Source organism: Garra rufa, chromosome 20 (assembly GCF_049309525.1).
Source record: "Garra rufa chromosome 20, GarRuf1.0, whole genome shotgun sequence".
Lineage (NCBI taxonomy): Eukaryota > Metazoa > Chordata > Actinopteri > Cypriniformes > Cyprinidae > Garra > Garra rufa.
In genome coordinates this window covers 24,718,608-24,746,456 of record NC_133380.1, presented here as the reverse complement: position 1 = coordinate 24,746,456, position 27,849 = coordinate 24,718,608, and the positions used below count along the sequence as shown (strand labels likewise).

The following is a 27,849-nucleotide window of genomic DNA, read 5'->3' as shown; positions in this document are numbered from 1 at the left end:
CCGTCGGACCAATGTTTGCTGGGCAAAAACAGATGATGAACACTAATAGTAATGATTATGTGTTGCAATCAAACTTGTAGAAAAATTGTGTAGTGCTGTATGTTGTTTCAAGGCTGGCATCATCGGCGGTCCTCTGAGGGGTTGGCATCATCTCTTCTTCTAAATCCGGGCTGAATCTTGTGTAATTCCTAGTTACCACGGGATGGAAATCCCGTGGCAGAAACAGAGAAACAAATAGAGAAATAATTAGCGTAGCTGCTGTTCCAACCAAGCAAAAATTGTGTGTTTTGCCCAAGCTGAAAAATGTTGATGTGCATTTGATCAGATGTAACTGAAGTACAACGTTATAAGATACATTATGTGAATGCTTGGCTAAAGAGATGAGTCTTTAATCTAGATTTAAATATACAGAGTGTGTCTGAACCCTGAACGTTATCAGGAAGGCTATTCCAGATTTTTGGAGCCAAATGTGAAAAGGCTCTCCCTCCTTTAGTGGACTTTGCTATCCTAGGTACTACTAAAAGTTCAGAGTTTTGCAACCTTAGGGAGCGTGAAGGATTGTAGCGTGGAAGGAGACTAGTTAGGTATGCAGGAGCTAAACCATTAAGGGCCTTATAGGTCAGAAGTAATATTTTGTAAGTGATACGGAACCTAATAGGTAGCCAGTGTAGAGACCGTAAAATTGGGGTAATATGATCATATTTTCTTGACCTGGTAAGGACTCTAGCAGCTGCATTTTGGACTACCTGTAGCTTATTTATTGAAGAAGCAGGACAACCACCTAGTAAGTGCATTACAATAGTCCAGTCTAGACATCATGAATGCATGAACTAACTTTTCTGCATCAGAAACAGGTAACATGTTCCGTAGCTTGGCAATGTTTCTAAGATGGAAGAATGCTGTTTTTGTAACATGAGAAATATGATTTTCAAAAGACAGGTTGCTGTCTAATATAATATAATTCAATTAAATGGGTATGATTTGGAAAAGCACACACATCTTAATAAAAGGTCTAACAGCTGAAAATGCATATCAGAGCAAAAACCAAGCCCTGAGGTCAAAAGAACCGCCTGTAGAGCTCAGAGAGATGATTGCATTAAGGCACAGATCTGGGAAAGAGTTCAGAAAAAAAATCTGCTGCACTGAAGGTTCACAGTCGCTTGTGGTCTCAGTTACCCTTGATGGAAGAAGTTTGAAACAACCGGGACTCTTCCTAGAGCTGGCCTCCTGACCAAACTGTCTCTTAACATCTGATGGAGAAGGGCTTTGATAAGACTGGTGACCAAGAACCTGATGGTCACTTGATTGTGCTCCATGATTATGATTATATGTGGAGATAGGAAAAAACTACGGAAGGACAAAAATCACTGCAACACTCCGCCAATCCAGTCTTTATGGCAGTGTGGCAAGACTCAACTTCTCCTCAGTGAAAACACATGAAAACACACTTGCAAAAAAAAAAGCACCTGAAGGACCCTCAGACTGTGAGAAACAATATTATGTGGTCTGATAAACCTCAATTCCAAGCATCATCACCTGTAGAGTACCATCCCAAAAGTAAAGTGTGCTGGTGGCAGCCTCATGCTGTGGCGCTGTTTTTCAGCGGCATGGAACGAAGTACTCATCAGAGTAGAAGGTAAGCTTAGCACAGCAAAATATAGAAAAAGCCTTAATAAAAACCCAGTCCAGAGTGGGCAGAAGGTTCACCTTCCAACAGTGCAATGAACCTGGACAATAAAGCACACATCAAGAGTGGCTTATAGACAACTCTGTGAATGTCCTTAAGTGTCCCAGCCAGAGCCTGGAATTGAACCCAATCAAACATTTCTGGAGAAACCGGAAAATGTACGTCTGCCCCCATCCAAACTAAATGGAGCTTGAGAGGTAAAGATGGGAGGAGAAGAATGGCAGATAACTGCCAAATGCTGATGCTGATGAACTTGTCACATCATACCCAAAAAGACTTGAGACTGTAAAGGTGCTTCAGCTAAATAATTAAGGGTATGAATACTTATGCAATGCACTTATTTCAGGTTTTTAATTTTGAATACATTTACAAAATTGTGACTATTCTGTTTGTGCTTCGACATTATGGTGTATGGAGTGTAGATTGATGTGGGGAAAAGTAATTTAAAGTAGTTTAACATAAGGCAGCAACATAAAACATGAAAAAATGCAGGGGTATGAATACTTTCAGAAAGCACTGTAAGTGTGTGCTATTTTAGCACAATGATAAACCAATCATTCATTGAATGCCCTGTGCAGAACATTTTAACAATGAGCAGCCATTTCCTGCTATGCAGTGTTTCCAAGAGACAGACACATAATAGCCTATGAACAGCATACGTTTTAGATACTTAACAATTTCCCATACATGCACTAACATGTAAGACATCATGAGGAGATGTGTCTTATTCATTTCTTGCTATTCAGGGATGGAGGAAAAGACAAAGAATCTCTAGTCAGGATGCTTCTTGTCATCTGACATGTATACAGTGTGTATATATTTTAATTTACTTTTATTTTGCTAAGAAAATTTGTAACATTTGAAAAAACATTAATTATTACATCAAGATTGCATTTCTGTTTGTGATCTTGTCAAGGATCAGGCAAATTTTCATGTGCATAATGAAACAAACATGTTTAGAAAGATTTCGCGGGTTTGGTGCTATTAGATCAAAATAAAATGCCATTTTTTAAGATAATTTAGGACAGATTGGTAAATCGTTAGCATATTACTTACAATAAAATGAACATATCACTTATTAATCATTTAAAAACACATAGTCATGTTTTGTAAATAATTAGTTTATCATTAACTAATTACATGTAAATTAACTTGTAAATGATTTGGAAATTAATTAACAAAACACACACAAATTGTTAGCATATCACTTATTAATCATTTGTGAATGGTTTGTAAATGATTATTTCATCATTAACTAATCACTTATAAAAGAGTTACAATGGAACGTTATTATAAAGTGTTACCAAATAAAATAAAATCCACAAAAATGTCAGAACAAATTCATCTTGATAACGTCAGTGAAACCTTTGATAGGAAGGTATGTAGCAAAACATGGTCAGGTCAAAGTGTCAAATCAAATTTTTGGTCCCAAATGTTTATCAATTTTACTGGTAGTCCACTGTATGAAGCTTTTTAGATATAATATATCACAGTATACATAAATTAACTGTAGTGTCCTGCACCCACTAAAAAAAAAATCTAAAATTATATCTGTTGTCTGAATAATTTTTGATTTGACCGTATGTAACTATCACTAACTATGTTATGTGATGGCCAGTAGTGCAATTCTTGCTTTTGACTTGAGAGATCCAGTTCAATTTGACTAGTACTTGACAAAATTCAAGTAGGATTGACTCTGGGGTCTATTTGGAGTTAGCATGCATTCCCAGAAACCTGTGCGAGGGGTTTGCGCTCACTGTGACCCTATTGCTTTCATACACTTTAATGTGGGTTCTCTGCTTCAACTCAGACTGTCACATCTTTCCCCTGCACTCGCTTTGCCTCATTATGATACGTGAGGAACTGTTTCCTGACATATGAAATTATCTTCCATGTTCCTCCATCACACAGCAGCACGGTCAAACCTGTGACGCAGCCATAGACTGGTCCGGAGACATTGGATCCATTTGCAACAGTTTTATTAGCACAAAACGAGTAAACAAGCGAGGGTCAACAACAGCAGACTGGTATAGTGAAGGCAAGCCGTAAGGGGTAGTCAGAGTCCGTGCAATAGATCGGGGCAGGCGGCAGTCCGAGGGGGTAATCCGTGAGGCAAGCGTGGGGTCGAGAAAAGGCAGGCGGCAAGAGTTCACAAAACGATACACAGTCCGGTTGGCAACAGGAAAACAGTCCGAGAAGAAAACGCTCAGGATTGCAAGCATGGCTTAACAAAACTTCGCGAATAACACGCCGAACCGGCACGCTTAAAATGGCGGATGGCGGGAAGTGAGCCGCGAGACCCGGAACCGGAAGTCGGGGTCCCAGGTACGGGGATGCTGGGTAATGTAGTGTCAAAACTCCGGTGATGGTTCCCGCTGGCGGCGGTCGGAGGGAGCCACAGAGACCGCCTCTGTGACAAAACCCCAGGACTCCTTCACAGGCGGCATCAATGTTGCGTTCCATCTGTCATGGCCCCGATGTCTGTGCTTTATCCGTTATGTCCTTTCAGATGACACATACGAGTGTATCCCGGGAGCAATGAGCTCTCGCTTCCTTTGAAAAAAAAAAAAAAAAACACTCAGGAAGCTTGCCTTGTAAATTGCATACATATGTTCCCTTATTTTCAACGCTCTTGAACTTTATCTGAACGCATCCTGCATCTCAATGGCTTTTATGGTTCATCCTCACCACAATGTAGGTGGTGAAACCACTTCAGGTTGTTCTTTTCTGCTTCCTGGGTTCATAAACATGATGTAGGAGTGTAAAAGTTAAGCATTTCACACAGAGTGAGTCTTTTCCTCTTTCCTCTTTCTGTACAGTACATATTTCTCTCACGCTGTGGTGGTTGACACTTTCTGCATGCTGACTTGTACATCTGTCTCATCCGGCACACATGCCTGGCTAAGCATTTGCAGTGTAACGCTGGTGTGCCTTAAACTGTGAGTGTAACATTTTCCTGGCATTCGAGCCATCAGGCTGCATTAGCGCTGGGGTGGCTGGTGTGTTTGGGAACAACACGGTCTGTGCTGTGACATCCAGCTCCCAGCATCCCTGCTTCTGCTCTCTGCCGCGTGCCTCCACCCCAGGAGCCATCGCTCTTCCAGCTAACAAAATCAAAATGACGTACTTGGGCCTTTGTGTGCTATCAATACTTACAGTTCCTGTAAAAAGTACTTACCCCTTTGGATATTTACACTCTTTCAAATTTATTTTACACATTTTTTACACAATTTTTTGAAGTGAAAATGATTCAACAAAGGCATCAGTACACTTTTAGAGAAAGTTTATTTAAGATACATTTGAGTAATTCTGAGAACGTAAAGGTGATGCATAATGAAACAAAATGAATTTGGTTCTAAACATTTATGTTCAAATTTATTCAACCCCCAAAAGTCAAATTTGGTGCAGAATCATTTATTCTTCAAAACCACCAATAAATGCTGCCTGTAAGTGCTTAGAAGGTTCTTTCACCTCTCTACTGCAATCTTGGCCCATTCCTTGCCTGAAAAAGCTTTCAGATCACTGATAATATTTTCACTTTGCCCCTGCTTTTTTCAAATTGAACCAGATATTTTCAATAAGAACTATATCTGGAGACGGAACAGGCCACTCAAGAACATTCTATGACTGATCCCTGAACCAGGCATAAGTAGATGTTGGATGTATACTTTGGGATGATTGTCCTGCAGGAAAGTCCATTGATCATCAGCTTCAGTCTGTGCACCAAAGGCATCACAATTCTTGTCCAAATGGCTTGATACTTCAAAGAATCCATAAAGTACTTCATACAATCATAATTTTATGCTACAATTAAACACTCCTATAACAGGACTGGTCCACCTCAATGTTTGACCATGGAGATGGTGTTCTTCTGCTCATAGAAGCACAAGAAATAACACTAATCCATAAATCCAAAGAGTTTTAGTTTGGTCACATCACTCCATAAAACATTCTTCCAGTACTCCACAGGTCTATCTTAATGAATTTAAGCATATTCAAGTCAGCATTTTATGTTCTTCTTGGTCAAGAATTGTATCCAGCAAAATGCCTTGACATGAAGGCCATGCTTATCTAGTGTTCTTCTTATACACGGCATTGAAATGTTTTATCTACTTTCATTGGGTCATCTTGCAAATCTTTGACTGTACAATGCAGGTTTTTCCTCAGTTGTTCTGATCAAGCATTTTATGATATTGTGCTTTTTCTTCAACACCCTTAAAGGTTTTCTGGTATAACACATTTTAAGCTAAGGATTAGGGCTGTCAGCAGTGTCTCTAGAAACGTTTAATGTTTTGGAAATCTTCATGTAGCCTTAGACTTTATAAAGTAATAAAATTATTTATTCTCTATAGTTTCTCTACAGTTTTTTGTAAGAGCTCTGTTGACTTTGTCCTATTTGCTACTCTTCAGCACATGCATGGGCTAATTGTATGTATGTGTAAAAGCTCATGCTAATTCTAGAGTTTCCAAAGATTTAATCATGTTTTAAGACAATTTTGTTATAAATGCAATTTTTATAAAGTCCTGGGTCTTCAGAAAAGCCTGTATTTGTAAAGCCTGTATTTCATGTCTTTTTTTTCTTCAGTTAAATAAAATTATGGTGGACTTCAATGGGTATCAACAGGTTGAAGGTCCAAATTGCAGTTTCAAAGGGCTCTACATGATCCCAGCCAAGGAATAAGGTTCTTATTTAGCAAAACAATTGGTCATTTTCTAGGAAAAAACAAAAACAAAAAAACGTCTCAGGTTACATATGTAACCCTAGTTCCCTGAGGACAGGGAACGAGACGCTGCGTCCTGGTTCAGGACACTATGGGAACTGCCTTCAGCGTGACCGGTTCTGAAGCTCTTATAAAACAACGGCAATGAACTTGACCTTGACCGGCGCCAGCCCATGACGTCATTAACAAGGCGCCTACTAGTATAAAAGGGCGCTTGTGAATACATCAACCATCTTTTTGTCTGACGGAGATGTAAGTGGGGCCCGAAGCATGGCTACGAGACGCAGCGTCTCGTTCCCTGTCCTCAGGGAACTAGGGTTACATACGTAACCTGAGACGTTCCCTTCCGGAGGGAACTCTACGCTGCGTCCTGGTTCAGGACACTATGGGAACGATATACCAACGCCGCCATGCTGAGGAGTAAGTGAACAACTGACTGATTGAGGAGTCAAGAAGGAACATCACTCCCCACTACCAGCGAGAATCGCTTGGGCCGACGTCACGGCTAGCCCGGCTACCCAAGCACTGAACTCAGAGGCCTGATACTTCTAAGCGAGAGTAGGCCTAACTACACTCACCGCTAGAGAAAGTAGTGAAGCTTACTCTTAAGTCTTCATACTAAGCGGGGGTTCTGAAGAGTGGAGGCTCAGAAAGACCCTCTAGGTGAGAGGAAGCCTAGCAACACTCTGTGCTTGCGGGCAACTCTGGGAGTGGAGGTCAGGGACCTAACTACACTCAACACTGGAGGTGATTATGAGGCTCCAAGGACCTAAGCAATAGAACCACCTAAGTGGAGTTTCTCAGGAGAGTGGAGGCTTCTACCAGAAGACTCTCTAGATGAGAGGAAGCCTAGCGACACTCGATCCTATAATAGCGCTGTCCGGAGTGGAGTTGGAAAAACCCAAGGGTTTTTAGAACCAACTCTAGAATGGGAACGGGGAAATACTGCGTAACCCATACCTTACAGGTTTTTTAGAAAGAGCCCTACTGTAGGAGGGATCTCTACTATTCTTGAAGTGCCCAAGATTTCTCGAGTGTGCACTTACCACCCTAAGTGGATTCTAGAGAGTGCTCAGAGCATCCTGTGAGCACTCGCCACTACTGTGGACTTGAGAAGGTGCCCAGAACATAGCGAGGGAAACACCTAGATCATAACAGGCGGCAGCGAAGCCTGGAAATGGAGCTTTTCGGAGAACGGAGGCTTCAAGAAGACTCTTGAATTTTCTTGGAAACCTGACAACGCTAGTCCAAAGCTCTTAAGAGTGGAGGTCTCAAACGTAAGGGGAGACCTTACTACACTCATGGTGACTTTTCTTTCAAATGCAGAAGCGGAGCTTCTGGAGAACGGGGGCCTCGCCAAAGGGAAAGCCTAACCACGCTCAATCCACCAGCTCTTTATGAGTGGAGGTCTCAAAAACTCAAAGGTGAGGAGAGACCTGGCTACAGTCACGCTTGGAATTAAAGACGGAGCTTCCCGGGGAACGGAGGCCTTCATAGAGACTCTCAAATGAGAGGAAGACCTGACAGCGCTCAACCTCCCAGCTCTACAGAGTGGAGATCTCACACCCAAATATTCAGTGAGGGGAGATCTAGCTACACTCACGTCCAAAGGTACTAGAAGCGGAGCTTCAGGAGAACGGAGGCTTCACGGAGAGAGGAAGCCTAACAACGCTCAATCTCCTAGCTCTAAGGAGTGGAGATCTCGCCCCAAATTACTTCAGTGAGGGGAGACCTAGCTACACTCACGCTTGGAAAAAGTGCTAGAAGCGGAGCTTCCGGGGAACAGAGGCTACAGCGGGCTCTTTAGAATGAGAGGAGCGCCTGCAAATGTTCACAACCCAAGCTCTTAGGAATGGAGGTCTTCACACCCATGCGTATCGGTGAGGGGAGACCTAACTACACTTACACTCCACAGCACTGGAAGCGGAGCTCCTGGAGAACGGAGGCCTCACCACAGGGGAGGCCCAACCACGCTCAATCCGCCAGCTCTTTACAAGTGGAGGCCTCAAGAACTCTAAAGTGAGGAGAGACCTGGCTACACTCACGTTTGAAGGTACTAGAGACGGAGCTTCCGGGGAACGGAGGCCTTACAGAGCCTCTCAGAATGAGAGGAAGACCTGACAACGCTCAACCTCCCAGCTCTAAAAAGTGGAGATCTCACACAAAGATATTCAGTGAGGGGAGATCTAGCTACACTCACGTCTAAAAGTACTCGAAGCGGAGCTTCAGGGGAACGGGGGCTTCGCAGAGACCCTCGAACGAGAGGAAGCCTAGCAACACTCAACCCCCTAGCTCTAAGGAGTGGAGATCTCACCCAAAATATTTCAGTGAGGGGAGACCTAACTACACTCACGCTTGGAAAAAGTGCTAGAAGCGGAGCTTCCGGGGAACAGAGGCTACAGCGGGCTCTCTGGAATGAGAGTAACGCCTGCAAATGTTCACAACCTCAGCTCTTAGGAATGGAGGCCTTCACGTCCCCACATATCAGTGAGGGGAGACCTAACTACACTCACACTTCAAAGCACCAGAAGCGGAGCTTCTGGAGAACGGGGGCCTCACCAGAGGGGAAGCCTAACCACGCTCAATCCGCCAGCTCTTTACGAGTGGAGGTCTCAAAAAACTCTGAAGTGAGGAGAGACCTGGCTACACTCACGCTTGGGAAAGTGCTGGAAGCGGAGCTTCCGGGGAACAGAGGCTACAGAGGACTCTCTAGAATGAGAGGAGCGCCTACAAATGTTCACAACCTCAGCTCTTAGGAATGGAGGTCTTCACACCCATACATATCGGTGAGGGGAGACCTAACTACACTCACGCTCCAAAGCACTAGAAGCGGAGCTTCTGGGGAATGGAGGCTTCACCGAAACTCTTATAGTGAGAGGAAGCCTAACAGCGCTCAGACCTAACAGACGCTCATAGGAGTGGAGATCTCACCCAACATGCTCTCAGTGAGGGGAGACCTGGCTACACTCAACGCTTCCGATCTAATAGTCCCTAGTGAGAGGTGCTCGAGAGTGGAGGTCTCAAAATGGAAATCCCCCTGAGGGGAGACCTGGCTACACTCAACGCTACAAGTACATGAACACACATCACAGAGTTCTGTAGAGTGGGGGCTTCAATTCTGGAAGAGAGAGCCTAAACAATACTCGGCTTTGACAGTGGGCTCAAAGCACAGAGCACAGTAGTTAGCGAGGCCTACAGCAGGCCTACCAGCTAAATACCGCAAGTATGTACTTGTAAGCGGAGCACTGCGGGGAGCAGAGGCTGCAACAGGATGGTTCTCAGTGAGAGAACGCGTCTAACAGTTGTGGGTCTAAACCATAGGGAAGACCAATCGCTCGACCTACATCAAAGTGCCACTAGGCAAAAGGAGGTCAGCGAAGAGCGGAGGCTTCTATGGAAAGACTCTCAATCGAGAGGAAGCCTGCAGCACCCTGACGATGCTCACCGTGGCAGGAAAATCTAGGAGTGGAGGTCCTAACCAACAGAGCTCATAAATAATGAGGGGAGACCTACTACACTCAACCCCAAAACTAAACGTTATCTGGACAGAGCTGTAAGCGCCTAAACAGGGTTCAAGGTGAAACCTGGAGGTCCAGACCGGGGCTTTCGCCAAGGAAGACCTACTTGGGCTTTTCCTGGAGAGCGAGGCTCACGAGAGCCTACCAGCTACCAAAAACTGTCCAAACCTGATAGAACTGTGAGATATCGGCCTAGACAAGAACCTCCATAGAGGGGAAATGTCGTTAGTGCAACTCTCAGAGAGAGGAGGCCTGAAGAAATCCTCACGCTTGGGGTATTAAACTTTCCTCTCTCACTAAAGAAACTCTTTTTCTTTCTCTTAGACAGGGCCCTGGGGAGTGGGGCCTTCAATGCACTGACTCATAAAGAGAGGCCGCCCACGCGCTCAACCCTAGGTTGCTCCTATCTATTCAGAAAAGAGGGTGGGGAACCTACCCAACTCTCCCGTTCTTCACACTCGGACGAGCGGAGTCTGAGGGACTCTTACCACGGGACGGGGTAGATTGCCACCCCCAGAGGGTGGGTGAACATGCGTATGCAGGTTTGCCACATCAAGCTCAAACAGCGGAGGCTCCAGGCGGCATTTAAAACACTCTCGCTAGTGAGAGGGAGCCTAACAACGCTTTAACCCCACAGGAGTCAACAGAAGTGGAGGTCTATACACTATCTCAGAATGAGGGGAGACCTGGCTACACTTAACACTCGGGGACAGAGGGCTCAGATTAAGGAGTCCGAACTAAGTCTCACCCAAGCGGAGCTGGAAGACAAACACATACATACATACATATAACACCCACATATGTCAGTTCGTGTACCGGGCCGTCAGAGTGCGTTTGGTAACTTCATCATCAGCCCGGCCCCGGAGTTTAGGAGGACAGGAAGGCAGGCGGCCGAGCGAGCGCGAGGGGCAGAAGGAGGGGACCTCAGGTAGCCGATTCCCGCCTGCCTTGACGCCTGCGTTGGATCGTTTCCCTGAGATCCCGCTTCCGATGCCGCGCGTCACGCCTCCTCTGAGACCTACTCCGTGTTGGTGGGGGGCCTCGAGTGGCCACGCTAGCCACCTGGCCCTGCCTCCGGTCCGAGGACCGGGACGTGCCAGGCTGTCCACGGTGTTGGGGTGCGGGCGTGGACCGGCGAGGGATGAATGATTTAAATGCCGCTGAGTGCGCCTTCGCCTCCCTGAATTTCTCGACCACCGTCTCAATGGACGTGCCGAACAACTCAGAAGGCGAAACCGGGGCATCGAGGAGAAAACGCTTCTCTTTCCCCCCGATGTCCGTCAGGTTCACCCACAGATGCCTCTCCGTGGCCAACAAAGCAGACATAGCGCGACCAACTGCGGTCGCCGTCTGTCTGGTGGCCCTCAGAGAGAGATCCGTGGTGCGGCGCAGCTCAGTCACCTCCTCTGGGGAAAGCCCCAGGCCCTGGTCCAGATCTTTAAGTAGATCGGCCTGGTATGCCTGCAACACCGCTACAGTGTGCAGGGCGGCACTGGCCTGACCCACTGCCGCGTATGCCCTGCCGTTCAGCCGCGATGTCTCTTTAAGCGGCTTAGTCGGCAGGGTTGGAGCCGTGAGTGTCGATGTCACTCCCGACGAAAGATACGCCGCCAGGGTATCTTCCACCGGGGGCATCGACAGGTACCCGTGCTCGCGCATTCCCTGGACATCAGCATAGTTAACATGCTGATGCCTGAGAATGCGGGCCGAGAAAGGTTTATCCCATGCCTTTTCGACCTCAGCATGGAGGTCAGAAAGGAATGGGAGGCTCAAAGGAGGTGGCCGGACATGGCCAGGAAGATATCTCTCATCGAGCCGGCCGTGAGAGACCTCTTCCTGCGCGCGCCGCCATGGCAGATCTAATCTCGCGGCGGCGCGCCCCATGACGTCCATCAACTCCTCATACGCGGGGCAGGCGGGCTGGACGGGCTCAAAAGACTCATCTTCGCCCATCTCAACTTCTTCCTGCTCGCCCTGGCTAGCAGCCAACAGAGCACTCGCCGCTGGATCCGAGGATGTGAGAGATAACACATCCTCCTCCAGCAGCGCGCTCTCGTCTCCCGCTGACGAGCGCGAGAGACGCACACCTCTCTCAAACTCGTCAGCGAGCTCCACCTGCGAACCCCATGATCTCAGCCGCCGGGCAGCCTCGGCTGCCGCGGGACCAGAGCCGCGTGGTGCAGGTGAATGTCCCAATTCCCTCGAGAAAAGGGACAAACGAGAGCGGAGCTTTTTGAGAGAAAAGCCCTCACAATGCACGCACTCCGTCCCCTCAAGGACGGAGCGCGCGTGCTCTTCACCCAAACACATCACACACAAACTGTGTGAATCATCCGGTGTCAGACTCCGCGGACACGGATCAGCACACTTTCTAAACTTTTTCTCTCCGGGCATTGCCATCATACTCACGCTTAGAACAAGGTGATCTGAAGAACAAAAAGATGGTTGATGTATTCACAAGCGCCCTTTTATACTAGTAGGCGCCTTGTTAATGACGTCATGGGCTGGCGCCGGTCAAGGTCAAGTTCATTGCCGTTGTTTTATAAGAGCTTCAGAACCGGTCACGCTGAAGGCAGTTCCCATAGTGTCCTGAACCAGGACGCAGCGTAGAGTTCCCTCCGGAAGGGAACTAGCTCTGCATCCACAACTTCACACATTATGTAATCACATTGGAAAGGTCACGCGTGACATACACCGCGTTCCAAATTATTATGCAAATTGTATGTAAGTGTCATAAACACACAGTTTTTTGTTTTTCAATTAAACTCATGGATGGTATTGTGTCTCATGGCTCTTTGGATCACTGAAATGAATCTCAGACACCTGTGATAAATAGTTTGCCAAATGAGCCCAATTAAAGGAAAAGTACTTAAGAAGGATGTTCCACATTATTAAGCAGGCCACAGGTTTCAAGCAATTATGGGAAAGAAAAAGGTCTCTCTGCTGCCGAAAAGCGTCAAATAGTGCAATGCTTTGGACAAGGTATGAAAACATTAGATATTTCACGAAAACGTAAGCGTGATCATTGTACTGTGAAGAGATTTGAGGCTGATTCAGAGCACAGACAGGTTCGTGCAGGTAAAGGCAGAATGAGGAAGGTTTCTGCCAGACAAATTCATCAGATTAAGAGAGCAGCTACTAAAATGCCATTACAAAGTAGCAAACAGGTTTTTGAAGCTGCTGGTGCCTCTTGAGTCCCGCAAACATCAAGGTGTAGGATCCTCCAGAGGCTTGCAGTTGTGCATAAACCTACTATTCGGCCACTCCTAACTAATGCTCACAAGCAGAAACGGTTGCAGTGGGCCCAGACATACATGAAGACTCATTTTCAAACAGTCTTGTTTACTGATGAGTGTTGTGCATCTTTGGATGGTCCAGATAGATGGAGTAGTGGATGGAACATGTCCCAACAAGGCGCGACCACAACAAGGAGGTGGCGTTTTTGGCCGGAATCATAGGGAGAGAGCTGGTTGGCCCCTTTAGGATCCCTAAAGGTATTAAAATGACCTCGGCAAAGTATGTCGAGTTTTTGACTTACCACTTTCTTTCATGGTACAAAAAGAAGAACTGTGCCTTCCGTAGCAAAATCATCTTCATGCATGACAATGCACCATCTCATGCTGCAAATAATACCTGTGTCATTGGCTGCTATCTGCATAAAAGATAAGAAACTCATGGTGTGGCCACCATCCTCCCCTGACCTCAACCAGATTGAGAACCTTTGGAGCATCCTCAAGCAAAAGATCTATGAGGGTGGGAGGCAGTTCACATCATAACAGCAGCTCTGGGAGGCTATTCTGGCATCCTGCAAACAAATTCAATCAGAAACTCTCCAAAAACTCACAAATTCAATGGATGCAAGAATTGTGATAGCGATATCAAAGAAGGGGTCCTATGGTAAGATGTAACTTGCCCAGTTAGGATGTTTTTGATTGAAATAGATTTAGATTTCAGTAAATATGACCACCTAATGCTGCAAATTCAGCAAATGCCCATTTTCAGTTCTTTACAACCTATACAATGTTTTAACTCTGTTGTGCATAATAATGTGGAACAGTGCATTTTCAGTTTTTTATTTTTGAAATAAATACTGTTATCATTAGGAGGTTTGTTCAATAAAATTTGAATTATACCCTAATGGTTGATGACTTAAAAATTATACTGACTGTCATTTGCATTGACTAATTTTGAAAACCAGAGAAAGATATCATTTGCATAATAATTTGGAACGCGGTGTAGATACAGTAGAAGTACCAACCCAGTGGAAACGTGCAAAGAAAGTCAACGTGCAAAGAAACTCCTTTTACAAAAAAAGGTAAAACAATGATGTTGGGCTATTTTGAAGTTGGAGAGGAGAAAATGAGATTTTTTGAAAGAGTTTTTCGCCCTACCCTACCTTTTTGAACTTAAGTACACAGTAGGGGTGGAGCCGAACCCGACTACGGTATTCGGAACGGCACAAAAAGCGTGTTTTTTACGAATAGTTATTTCGAACAAATACTTTAAAAAATATTTGTATTCGGGAACAAGAAAAACTTTATATCAAAAAGCTGTGTTTCCTCATGAGACCGGAGTCAGTGCATGCCCACGTGAATGAGTGACATTCAGGAGTCGGGGGGTGGGGTTAAAAGAGGTGACTGACACAGGCTGCTACACACAGCAACAGAGAAGACTCGGCTGGGTGAAAAAAGACTTCACTGCATCACTATTTTTGTTGAATAGATTTTTGTACCTTAACTGGGTTCTGGAGGCAGTTTATAGCTTTTGGGAAGCAGAGTTTGATCGGGAGATTATTCCATTAGGGGCCATTCACATGCGCGCTCAAGTTCGTTGTTTCACATGTAGACGCGCGGTATGCACGCTCATAATGGAAGCGACACGGACACGGTGCTACGCGCTCGTTTTTTCCAGGCGCGTCCGCGCCGCATCCAGATAAATACATCTCAACTTTTCAGAATGCCACAAGCGCAGCGCAGGTCATGTGACCAGGACCAACCAATCAGCTTCACCCTTTCCCTTAATAACATTGAAAAACAGCCAAGTTGGAGGAACAGCTTATCATATCTGTACAGGAATAACCATTTTAAAATAAATTTAATAGCAGAGCTACTGCAAGCGATTTTTAATGCTGGAAATCCTGAAATATTTCCCTCAAAAAACTTTTTTTTTCTTTACTTCAGTAGGACAAGTGATAGTTGTATAGTTGAGTAAAGCATTTCTGTGATTTACCTAAAGCCAGACCAAGCAGCACAGGAAACTTAACCAAAGCAATACGGATTCTAGCAGAAATGGCCATCTTCATATCAAATGTTTTTACAAATCTCTTTGATTAACCTCTGGTCCTGGCAACTAAAGACTGTAGTCTAATGCAGAGTGACAGATCAGGGAGTCTATCTCCACCCATGCTAATGCAACTCCCTCTCCAGATGGCCTTCATGTCTTGTTTCTGTCTCCAGCCCTGCGGCTGAGGGTCAGGACTGATTGCTAACTCAGAAATCTGCCTGACCATGCACAAATCTGTCACCAGTTGTTTACTGGGAGCTTTCCCCACCCAGGGTTACCATCCGGCTCTTGTCCTGGAAAGTCAGAGGTTTGTTGGCTGTGAACAGACAGCATGTTCAAGTTTCTTGGCCCGAGGTGCTGTATTAGTGTCTGCACAACTAATCTAATTAGCAGTGTGAAGCAGCGGCAGCTGGATGTGGTAGATCCGTAGGGTCTCTACGCTTCAAAATCATATGGCAGTTCCCTTTGCTAGCTAGCTCACTGCTCACAACTGACAGATACGCTAGGCTTGTCTTAGCCTACAAAAGCCTACCATCTGCTTTCTGCCTTTGGCGGCAACTGTTTGGGTAAAAAAAAAAAAAGGATATGTACTTTAGTAAGATATAGTAAGGTCTCATCCACATGACATCTGTATGCACCAGAGGTGATGCAATACATTAGTATTGTATTATATATGGCAAAGATCAAATCATAGGTACTGAACACTTTATTATTTCCTTTAAGTGGCTTAAAATCAGTTTGAGAGGGTTGATAGAGATTATAAATTGTCAAGGAGACATAATTCATTAATACTAGAGATCTGTACTTGCTGTATTACTGTATTATTATAAAAAAATAAAATACTGTTTTTTTAAACTTGCATTTAGATATAACAACATTATAATATACATTTTGAAAAAAATATATATATTTAAAGAGATAGCTGACCCATAAGACCATCATTCATCTTCACAACACAAATTAAGATATTTTTGATGAAATCTGAAAGCTTTCTGACCCTGCATGGACAGCAATGCAACTGACACGTTCAAAGCCCAGAAAAGTAGTGAAAATATTGTTAAAGTAGTCCATGCGACATCAGTGGTTCAACCCTTATGAAGCTACAAGAATACTTTCTGTGCTCACAGAAATCAAAAATATCTGGAATAGTGATGCTTAATGATGCTTTCCAATATTCTCTGGATATACAGTTGAGGTCAAAAGCTTACACCCACCTTTTTCAGAATCTGCAAAATGTTAATTATTTTACAAAAATAAGAGAAATCATACAAAATGCAAGTTATTGTTTATTTAGTACTGACCTAAATAAGATATTTCACGTAAAAGATGTTTACATACAGTATAGTTCACAAGAGAAAATAATAGCTGAATTTATAAAAAATGACCCTGTTTAAAAGTTTACATCCCCTTGATTCTACCTGAATGATCCACAGCTGTTTTTTTTTTTTTTTTTTTTTTTTTTTTTTGTGATAGTTCTTTGTTTGACCTAAACAGTTAAACTGCCTCCTGTTCTTTAGAAAAATCCTTCAGGTCCCACAAATTCTTTGGTTTTTAGGAGTCGGGGGGTGAAAACTTTTTGGACTTGAAGATCAGGGTCAAGATCCCCCCCCCCCCCCCCAGCTCTTACTGCATGTTTTATTTCCTTCTGGAACATCAGTGAGCATTTTAATTTAGTTGCATATGAGTCTCTCCGTTGTCCTCGGTGTGAAAAGATGGATCTCACAACTATACAGTCATTGTTGGAAAAGGTTCAAACACACAAAAATGCTGGAAAACCAAAGAATTTGTGGGACCTAAAGGATTTTTCTGAAGAACAGCAGGCAGTTTAATTGTTCAAGACAAACAATGGACTCATAAACAACTATCACTAAACAAAAAAACACAGCTGTGAATCATTCAGGTAAGAACACAGTATTATGGATCAAGGGGATGTAAACTTTTGAATGGGGTCATTTTTTATGTATTATTTTCTCATGTGGGCTATATGTAAACATATTTTATGTGAAATATCTAACAACATGCATTTTGTATGATCCCTCTTATTTTGGTCAAAAAATTAACATTTTGCAGATTCTCGAAGGAGGATGTAAACTTTTGATCTCAACTGTAGTGATAAACTGTCTAAATTTCAACACTGGTGACTGGAGAGAAACCTTTCTTTTTCATTACCCACCAAGGTCCTGTCTTTATGGGTGAGTACTCATGTCAGTGCGATCCTTTCAATAACGCTACAATTTTCTCATCTGAAAATGCTTTTCGTTCATTTTCTCCCTTCTTTTTAAATTGTGACCATTTTGCTGAAACGATGTCAGCGATCCGCTGGTACTGTCACAAAAGCATACAAAGACGACACTGAAGTTTTAAGAGGCTAGTTTGAGTCCCTGATTGTGTTTCCATCATTACTGATTATCTCTGTGAAGCTGGTTGACACAATCTGTATTATAGAAAAGTGCTATAGAAATAAAGATGACTTATAGCTGACTGAAAATGCGTTGACAAATGAATATGTTGAAAAAGTCACCCTGAAATTTAGAAGTTCTCCATATTTTGACAGATGGTATTTGAAAAGCGAGAACTTACTCAACATAACAACACAGTATACTTAACCTCACGTAAGTTGCATAAACGGCACAATCTGAATATAAACATATAAGTTCGAAGGTAATCAGGTCACATGTAGATGCGTTAGCCTGTGTGAGCCTGTGAGGCACTAGAAACTGAGCCAGACAGATGTAGCATCTGTTGCAGTTAGAGCAAAGACGCCGTTTTCTTTCTCCATCATGCATCATCCAAAAAAATTTGGCTGGATGCTAATTGTTTTGGCAATGCTATGGCTGAGGATAACCTACAGCACTGTATCCCAAGTGGGAGTCTCACTTGGTTTGTGCGTCTCCCCATAGCACTCTGCCTTTACATATCCGATGTTCCCAGGGCCGTCTTGTTTGTAATAAATAACACACATTCATTTTTGTGTATATGAATAGACACAGCTGCAAACCATTTAACCAGCATCTGTCAAACATCATTTTGTTACCATGCATCCTGGTCCCTCGAGTTGGTAGGCAATGAAATTAACCACATGTTCAGAGTCACTGTAGTGTCTGCAGTGATAAAGTTGTATTCTCAATCTCAAGTGTCAGGGACTAATTTGGAAGTTTCTGTCAATCACAGACAGACGTATTTCAGCTCGACTGAGTCTTTGATCAAAGGAAGGAAAAATTCACTCATCCATGATGCAGCAGTATGGAAATTTGTGCTTAAAAATTGGTTTTGATACTACTGTGGCATTTTAGTGCCACATTAAAAAATAAATTAATCTAAGAATATAAAGTCGTAATATTTAGAAAAACATTCAAAAAGAATAAAGTCAAAATATTTAGAAAATTAAGTCAAAATTCAAAATATTTTAACTTTATTTTCGTAATTTAGACTTTATTCTCAAAATATTTAAACTTTATTCTTGTAATTTTGACTTTATTCTCTAAATATTTTGACTTGATTCACATAATTTTGACTTTATTCTCAAAATATTTCAACTTCATTATCATAATTTTGACTATTTTCAAAATATTTTGTCTTTGTTCTCAAACCATTTTAAACTTTATTCTCAAAATATTTTGACTTTATTCTTGTAATTTTGACTTTATTCTCAAAATATTGTGACTTTATATTCGCAATTTTGACTTAATTTATTCTCAAAATATTTTGACTTTATTCTTGTAATTTTTACTTTATTCGTAATTTTAACTTTATTCTCAAAATGTTTTGACTCTATTCTCAAAATATTTTGACTGTATTCTCATAATTTTGACTTTATTTTCAAAATATTTTACATTTATTCTCAAAATGTTTTGATTTCATTCTTAAAATATTTTGACTTTATTCTCATAATTTTGACTTTATTCTCAAAATATTTCAATCAAAATATTTAAACTTTGTTCTCATAATTTTGACTTTATTCCCAAAATATTTAGACTTTATTCTCGTAATTTTGACTTTATTCTCAAAATATTATGACTTTATTCTTGTAATTTTGACTTTATTCCCAAGATATTTTGACTGTATTCTCGTAATTTTGACTATATTATCAAAATATTGACTTTATTCTTGTAATTTTGACTATTCTTAAAATATTTAGACCTAATTCTTTCAATTTTGACATTATTATCACAATATTGTGAATTTATTCTCAAAATATTTGACTTTATTCTTGTAATTATGACGATATTCCCAAAATATTTTGACTGTATTCTCGTAATTTTGACTTTATTCTCAAAATATTATGACTTTATTCTTGTAATTTTGACTTTATTCCCAAGATATTTTGACTGTATTCTCGTATTTTTTGAATATATTATCAAAATATTGACTTTATTCTTGTAATTTTGACTATTCTTAAAATATTTAGACCTAATTCTTTCAATTTTGACATTATTATCACAATATTGTGACTTTATTCTCAAAATATTTGACTTTATTCTTGTAATTTTGACGATATTCCCAAAATATTTTGACTGTATTCTCGTAATTTTGACTTTATTCTCAAAATATTATGACTTTATTCTTGTAATTTTGACTTTATTCCCAAGATATTTTGACTGTATTCTCGTAATTTTTGACTATATTATCAAAATATTGACTTTATTCTTGTAATTTTGACTATTCTTAAAATATTTAGACCTAATTCTTTCAATTTTGACATTATTATCACAATATTGTGACTTTATTCTCAAAATATTTGACTTTATTCTTGTAATTTTGACGATATTCCCAAAATATTTTGACTGTATTCTCGTAATTTTGACTTTATTCTCAAAATATTATGACTTTATTCTTGTAATTTTGACTTTATTCCCAAGATATTTTGACTGTATTCTCGTAATTTTTGACTATATTATCAAAATATTGACTTTATTCTTGTAATTTTGACTATTCTTAAAATATTTAGACCTAATTCTTTCAATTTTGACATTATTATCACAATATTGTGACTTTATTCTCAAAATATTTGACTTTATTCTTGTAATTATGACGATATTCCCAAAATATTTTGACTGTATTCTCGTAATTTTGACTTTATTCTCAAAATATTATGACTTTATTCTTGTAATTTTGACTTTATTCCCAAGATATTTTGACTGTATTCTCGTATTTTTTGACTATATTATCAAAATATTGACCATATTCTTGTAATTTTGACTATTCTTAAAATATTTAGACCTAATTCTTTCAATTTTGACATTATTATCACAATATTGTGACTTTATTCTCAAAATATTTGACTTTATTCTTGTAATTTTGACGATATTCCCAAAATATTTTGACTGTATTCTCGTAATTTTGACTTTATTCTCAAAATATTATGACTTTATTCTTGTAATTTTGACTTTATTCCCAAGATATTTTGACTGTATTCTCGTAATTTTTGACTATATTATCAAAATATTGACTTTATTCTTGTAATTTTGACTATTCTTAACATATTTAGACCTAATTCTTTCAATTTTGACATTATTATCACAATATTGTGACTTTATTCTCAAAATATTTGATTTTATTCTTGTAATTATGACGATATTCCCAAAATATTTTGACTGTATTCTCGTAATTTTGACTTTATTCTCAAAATATTATGACTTTATTCTTGTAATTTTGACTTTATTCCCAAGATATTTTGACTGTATTCTCGTATTTTTTGAATATATTATCAAAATATTGACTTTATTCTTGTAATTTTGACTATTCTTAAAATATTTAGACCTAATTCTTTCAATTTTGACATTATTATCACAATATTGTGACTTTATTCTCAAAATATTTGACTTTATTTTTGTAATTTTGACTTTATTCCCAAGATATTTTGACTGTATTCTCGTAATTTTTGACTATATTATCAAAATATTGACTTTATTCTTGTAATTTTGACTATTCTTAAAATATTTAGACCTAATTCTTTCAATTTTGACATTATTATCACAATATTGTGACTTTATTCTCAAAATATTTGACTTTATTCTTGTAATTATGACGATATTCCCAAAATATTTTGACTGTATTCTCGTAATTTTGACTTTATTCTCAAAATATTATGACTTTATTCTTGTAATTTTGACTTTATTCCCAAGATATTTTGACTGTATTCTCGTATTTTTTGAATATATTATCAAAATATTGACTTTATTCTTGTAATTTTGACTATTCTTAAAATATTTAGACCTAATTCTTTCAATTTTGACATTATTATCACAATATTGTGACTTTATTCTCAAAATATTTGACTTTATTCTTGTAATTTTGACGATATTCCCAAAATATTTTGACTGTATTCTCGTAATTTTGACTTTATTCTCAAAATATTATGACTTTATTCTTGTAATTTTGACTTTATTCCCAAGATATTTTGACTGTATTCTCGTAATTTTTGACTATATTATCAAAATATTGACTTTATTCTTGTAATTTTGACTATTCTTAAAATATTTAGACCTAATTCTTTCAATTTTGACATTATTATCACAATATTGTGACTTTTTTCTCAAAATATTTGACTTTATTCTTGTAATTTTGACGATATTCCCAAAATATTTTGACTGTATTCTCGTAATTTTGACTTTATTCTCAAAATATTATGACTTTATTTTTGTAATTTTGACTTTATTCCCAAGATATTTTGACTGTATTCTCGTATTTTTTGACTATATTATCAAAATATTGACTTTATTCTTGTAATTTTGACTATTCTTAAAATATTTAGACCTAATTCTTTCAATTTTGACATTATTATCACAATATTGTGACTTTATTCTCAAAATATTTGACTTTATTCTTGTAATTTTGACGATATTCCCAAAATATTTTGACTGTATTCTCGTAATTTTGACTTTATTCTCAAAATATTATGACTTTATTCTTGTAATTTTGACTTTATTCCCAAGATATTTTGACTGTATTCTCGTAATTTTTGACTATATTATCAAAATATTGACTTTATTCTTGTAATTTTGACTATTCTTAACATATTTAGACCTAATTCTTTCAATTTTGACATTATTATCACAATATTGTGACTTTATTCTCAAAATATTTGATTTTATTCTTGTAATTATGACGATATTCCCAAAATATTTTGACTGTATTCTCGTAATTTTGACTTTATTCTCAAAATATTATGACTTTATTCTTGTAATTTTGACTTTATTCCCAAGATATTTTGACTGTATTCTCGTATTTTTTGAATATATTATCAAAATATTGACTTTATTCTTGTAATTTTGACTATTCTTAAAATATTTAGACCTAATTCTTTCAATTTTGACATTATTATCTCAATATTGTGACTTTATTCTCAAAATATTTGACTTTATTTTTGTAATTTTGACTTTATTCCCAAGATATTTTGACTGTATTCTCGTAATTTTTGACTATATTATCAAAATATTGACTTTATTCTTGTAATTTTGACTATTCTTAAAATATTTAGACCTAATTCTTTCAATTTTGACATTATTATCACAATATTGTGACTTTATTCTCAAAATATTTGACTTTATTCTTGTAATTATGACGATATTCCCAAAATATTTTGACTGTATTCTCGTAATTTTGACTTTATTCTCAAAATATTATGACTTTATTCTTGTAATTTTGACTTTATTCCCAAGATATTTTGACTGTATTCTCGTATTTTTTGAATATATTATCAAAATATTGACTTTATTCTTGTAATTTTGACTATTCTTAAAATATTTAGACCTAATTCTTTCAATTTTGACATTATTATCACAATATTGTGACTTTATTCTCAAAATATTTGACTTTATTCTTGTAATTTTGACGATATTCCCAAAATATTTTGACTGTATTCTCGTAATTTTGACTTTATTCTCAAAATATTATGACTTTATTCTTGTAATTTTGACTTTATTCCCAAGATATTTTGACTGTATTCTCGTAATTTTTGACTATATTATCAAAATATTGACTTTATTCTTGTAATTTTGACTATTCTTAAAATATTTAGACCTAATTCTTTCAATTTTGACATTATTATCACAATATTGTGACTTTTTTCTCAAAATATTTGACTTTATTCTTGTAATTTTGACGATATTCCCAAAATATTTTGACTGTATTCTCGTAATTTTGACTTTATTCTCAAAATATTATGACTTTATTTTTGTAATTTTGACTTTATTCCCAAGATATTTTGACTGTATTCTCGTATTTTTTGACTATATTATCAAAATATTGACTTTATTCTTGTAATTTTGACTATTCTTAAAATATTTAGACCTAATTCTTTCAATTTTGACATTATTATCACAATATTTTCACTTTATTCTCAAAATATTTCAACTTTATTCTCAAAATATTTTCACTTTATTCTTGTAATTTTGACTTCATTCTCAAAATATTTCAAACTTTATTCTCATAATTTTTGACTATATTATCAAAATATTGAGTTTATTCTTGTTAGTTTGGCAGTTTGGCAGTATCTCAGACTGGACCAACCAGCCAGTAAAACGGCGACTTGTCTCATATGTAGGGCTTTATGATTCCCGCCATGCAGAAAACAAGGACAGAATTGCGAAATCCAGTCATAAAATGGAATTTACAGCTTAACGCGGAACGTCACGGAATTTGTCAAAGTTTGATGCATTAATCAAAGGTGGGTCATTACACTTAAATCAAATCGTGATATGGACTAATATTAAGTCGCAAACCGACTGTTTAAATATGAATTATGCGTGGCTGTGTGTTAATGAATTGTACAGGCGCATGGTTTTGTTTACTACTTGTACTGAAGCGCGTGTGACACTTGCTGTAATATTAAAGGGCTCCACACTGTGACCATTTTTTCTGCCAGTGTGACTAATTTTCGTGAGCGGTCACACTGGCGCGACCACCGCGTTGTTCAACTCATAAGCACTGCCATTTCTGTTTCAGATAAGAAACAAAAAACGGCACGCGAAACACGATACGTTTGAGCTGCTCAACGCTGACCGTTTTTCAGCTTGGACCGCAACGCAAACAAACTTGCACAAACTCCGAACAGCTTTATTCGGGAGCCAATGTTGATTTTGCGACACTGTTACTGCTGCGAGATCCAGTGAGGAGCGTTTGAAAATGCCGCACAATGAATAAAGTTGCTGCGAGATCTAGTGAGAATCTTTCAAATTCTGGCCAAAATTCTCTGTTATAAACAGGGCTGATGTACCTCAGAAAACCAGATTAGTAATGCTAACTATATAAAAAAAATATTACTGTCAAATGTATGTCATATAATAAAAATACTCTAGTTTACTGTATATATCACTGTATGTTTGTTTTATTAAGGGACAAGTCTGAAGCACACTATAAAATAATTTATTAGTATTATCTGCAGCTGTATATAAAATGACACACCCAGGTATCGGATTAGTACTCGGTATCAGCCGATACCCTGAGCCCAGGTAACGGAATCGGTATCGGGAAGGAAAAAAGGTTATCGGAACATCTCTAGTAATTTTGACTTTTGTTCTCAAAATATTTTGAATTTATTCTTAAAATGTTTTGATTTTATTCTCAAAATATTTTGACTTGATTCTCATAATTTTGACTTTATTCCCAAAATATTTAGACTTTATTCTCAAAATATTTTGACTGTATTCTTGTAATTTTGACTTTATTTTCAAAATATTTGTAATTTATTCTCACAATGTTTTAACTTTATTCTCATAATTTTGACTTTATTCTAAAAATATTTCAACTTTATTCTCTTAATTTTGATTTTATTTTCAAAATATTTTGACTTTATTCTCGTAATTTTTGACTATATTATCAAAATATTGACTTTATTCTTGTAATTTTGACTATTCTTAAAATATTTAGACATAATTCTTTTAATTTTGACTTTACATCACAATATTTCAACTTTATTCTCAAAATATTTCAACTTTATTCTCTAAATATTTTGACTTTATTCCCAAAATATTTAGACTTTATTCTCAAAATATTTTGACTGTATTCTTGTAATTTTGACTTTATTTTCAAAATATTTTTTATTTATTCTCACAATGTTTTAACTTTATTCTCATAATTTTGACTTTATTCTAAAAATATTTCAATTTTATTCTCTTAATTTTGACTTTATTTTCAAAATATTTTGACTTTATTCTCGTAATTTTTGACTATATTATCAAAATATTGACTTTATTCTTGTAATTTTGACTATTCTTAAAATATTTAGACATAATTATTTTAATTTTGACATTATTATCACAATATTTTCACTTTATTCTCAAAATATTTCAACTTTATTCTCTAAATATTTTGACTTTATTCTTGTAATTTTGACTTTATTCCCAAAATATTTAGACTTCTTGTAAATTTTTAATATATTATCAAAATATTGACTTTATTCTTGTAATTATGACTATTCTTAAAATATTTTGACTTTATTATTTTAATTTTGACTTTATCACAATATTTTGACTTGATTCTGAAAATACTTCAACTTTATTCTCAAAATATTTTCACTTCATTCTTGTAATTCTTGTAATTCTCAAAATGTTTAGACTTTATTCTCGTAATTTTTTACTTTATTATTGAAATATTTTGACTTTATTCTCGTAATTTTGACTTTATTCTCTAAATATTATGACTTTATTCTCATAATTTTGACTATTCTCTAAATATTTTGACTTTATTCTCGTAATTTTGACTTTATTCTAAAAATGTTTAGACTTCTTTCTAGTCATTTTGACTTTATTCTTAAAATATTTTGACTTTATTCTTGTAATTTTGACTTTATTGTCACAATATTTTGACTTTATTCTCAAAATATTTTGACTTTATTTTTTTAATATTTCAACTTTATTCTCAAAATGTTTAGACTTTATTCTCGTAATTTTTGACTTTATTATGAAAATATTTTGACTTTATTCTCGTAATTTTGACTTTATTCTTAAAATATTTTGACTTCACTCTCATAATTTTGACTTTATTTTTTAACATATTTAGATTTTATTCTCAGAATTTTGACTTTGTTCTTAAAATATTTTGTCTTTATTCTTAATATAATTTGATTTTATTCTTGTAATTTTGACTTTGTTCTCAAAATATTACGACTTTAATCTTAGACTTGAATTTTACTTGTAAAATCAGTTTATATATATATATATATATATATATATATATATATATATATATATATATATATATATATATATATATATATATATATATTACTGTCTATATAGTTTTCATATTTTTCTATTTTTAGATTTAAATTGTAATTTTCTAATAAGTTTATATATATATATTAACTATATAACTGTTTAAAATATTAATAAAAGCTACATTATCATTTTAATGATACATTTTATGATATCATGATATCATTTTAATGAAATTACACTGGACAGAACTTAAAAAAAGAAAGAAACTGTCATTTGAAGTTTTAAATTGATTTTTTTATTGTAGCTCAAGTATAAAATATCAATGAAACACTAATGATGTTCAAATGTGTTTTCACAAAATGAGATTAACTAAATTAAATTGAGTTAGATTTTTTGACATTACTGGATATAAAAAACATTTAAACTTAAATTAATAAAATAAAATAAACCTATACATTTATTTTTTGTCAAATGATTCACTAGCATTTCTACGTGATATCAAATGTTTTGTAAAATGTATATAAATCTCACTTTACATACAAATAATAGTGAGATCTAGCATTGATTTAGCAGCTTGTTCTGATAAAGTATTGCATGTAACGCTTTGACACATTAACACCATTTTATCGGAAATCAGAAGTCCCATTCTGGCTTATTCGATAATGACACTCTGTTTCATCTATTCCAATAGGAAATCATTTGAAATGCTACACTCTAACTTCTATTGATCAGATAATAAACTGTTAATAGTCCTCTTTGATGGTGTCCTGAGTTTGGACCAGTTAATGATTTCAATTCCTTTGTCAGTTTTCTGTTTTATCACTTATTTAAAATGTTAAAGCACGAACACAGCACATCTTCCATGAAGATGAGGGAAATCAAAGAGAGCTTATATATTTCAGAAATCTTCACACCCACGTTCACAACTCCTGGGTGTGACTGAGCTAACAAGCTTTTCATTAACTAGGATTAATTAGTGATAAATTTATGAGAGGGTAGTATAATTTCAGCAACATTTAGATGAAATGACCAAATATCTGTGTTGCAAAGTAAAGCATTAAAAGTGTGCTTATAAAGCTAATAAAGAGAGTTCTTGTTTACTTGCAAATGTTCAAATATTTTTGACTGACTTCAACTCGCTGTTAGTTTTAGTAAACCAAGCCTGTGACAAACAAAACGAGTTTGTTGGTTTGATCCAGCGCTTTTCCTCATCAAACGGGCATGTTTCATCAGCTATCCTTCCCTCGCGGCGTTGCCAGATCCTCCATTTATCCTTCATTGCTGCGAAAAGCACACACAAACAGATACATTTGGCAGCAGCGAACGCTCTGTTTGCCTGCAGTGATTTGATTGACTTTTTTGGTTTAGGTTGCAGTTGTGTTTTCACTCACGACGGATTAGTCTTTTCATTCTCGCATCGCTCAGTCGGTTCATTTGGTCTTTTCTAGTGCATTCGAAACTGAATTAATTTCTGCATGAGT

At 37.4% G+C, this 27,849-nt stretch overlaps 1 protein-coding gene across 1 annotated transcript in view; it reads left to right on the top strand.

Annotated features, from left to right (window-relative positions):
* LOC141293482 (inactive N-acetylated-alpha-linked acidic dipeptidase-like protein 2) overlaps window positions 1-27,849 on the top strand; it is a 247,038-nt gene that overhangs the window by 146,031 nt on the left and 73,158 nt on the right. Inside the window, exon 10 of the mRNA XM_073825517.1 lies at window positions 9,769-9,778. Coding sequence (XP_073681618.1) covers window positions 9,769-9,778 — 10 coding nt within the window. The remainder of the gene's footprint in view (window positions 1-9,768; window positions 9,779-27,849) is intronic.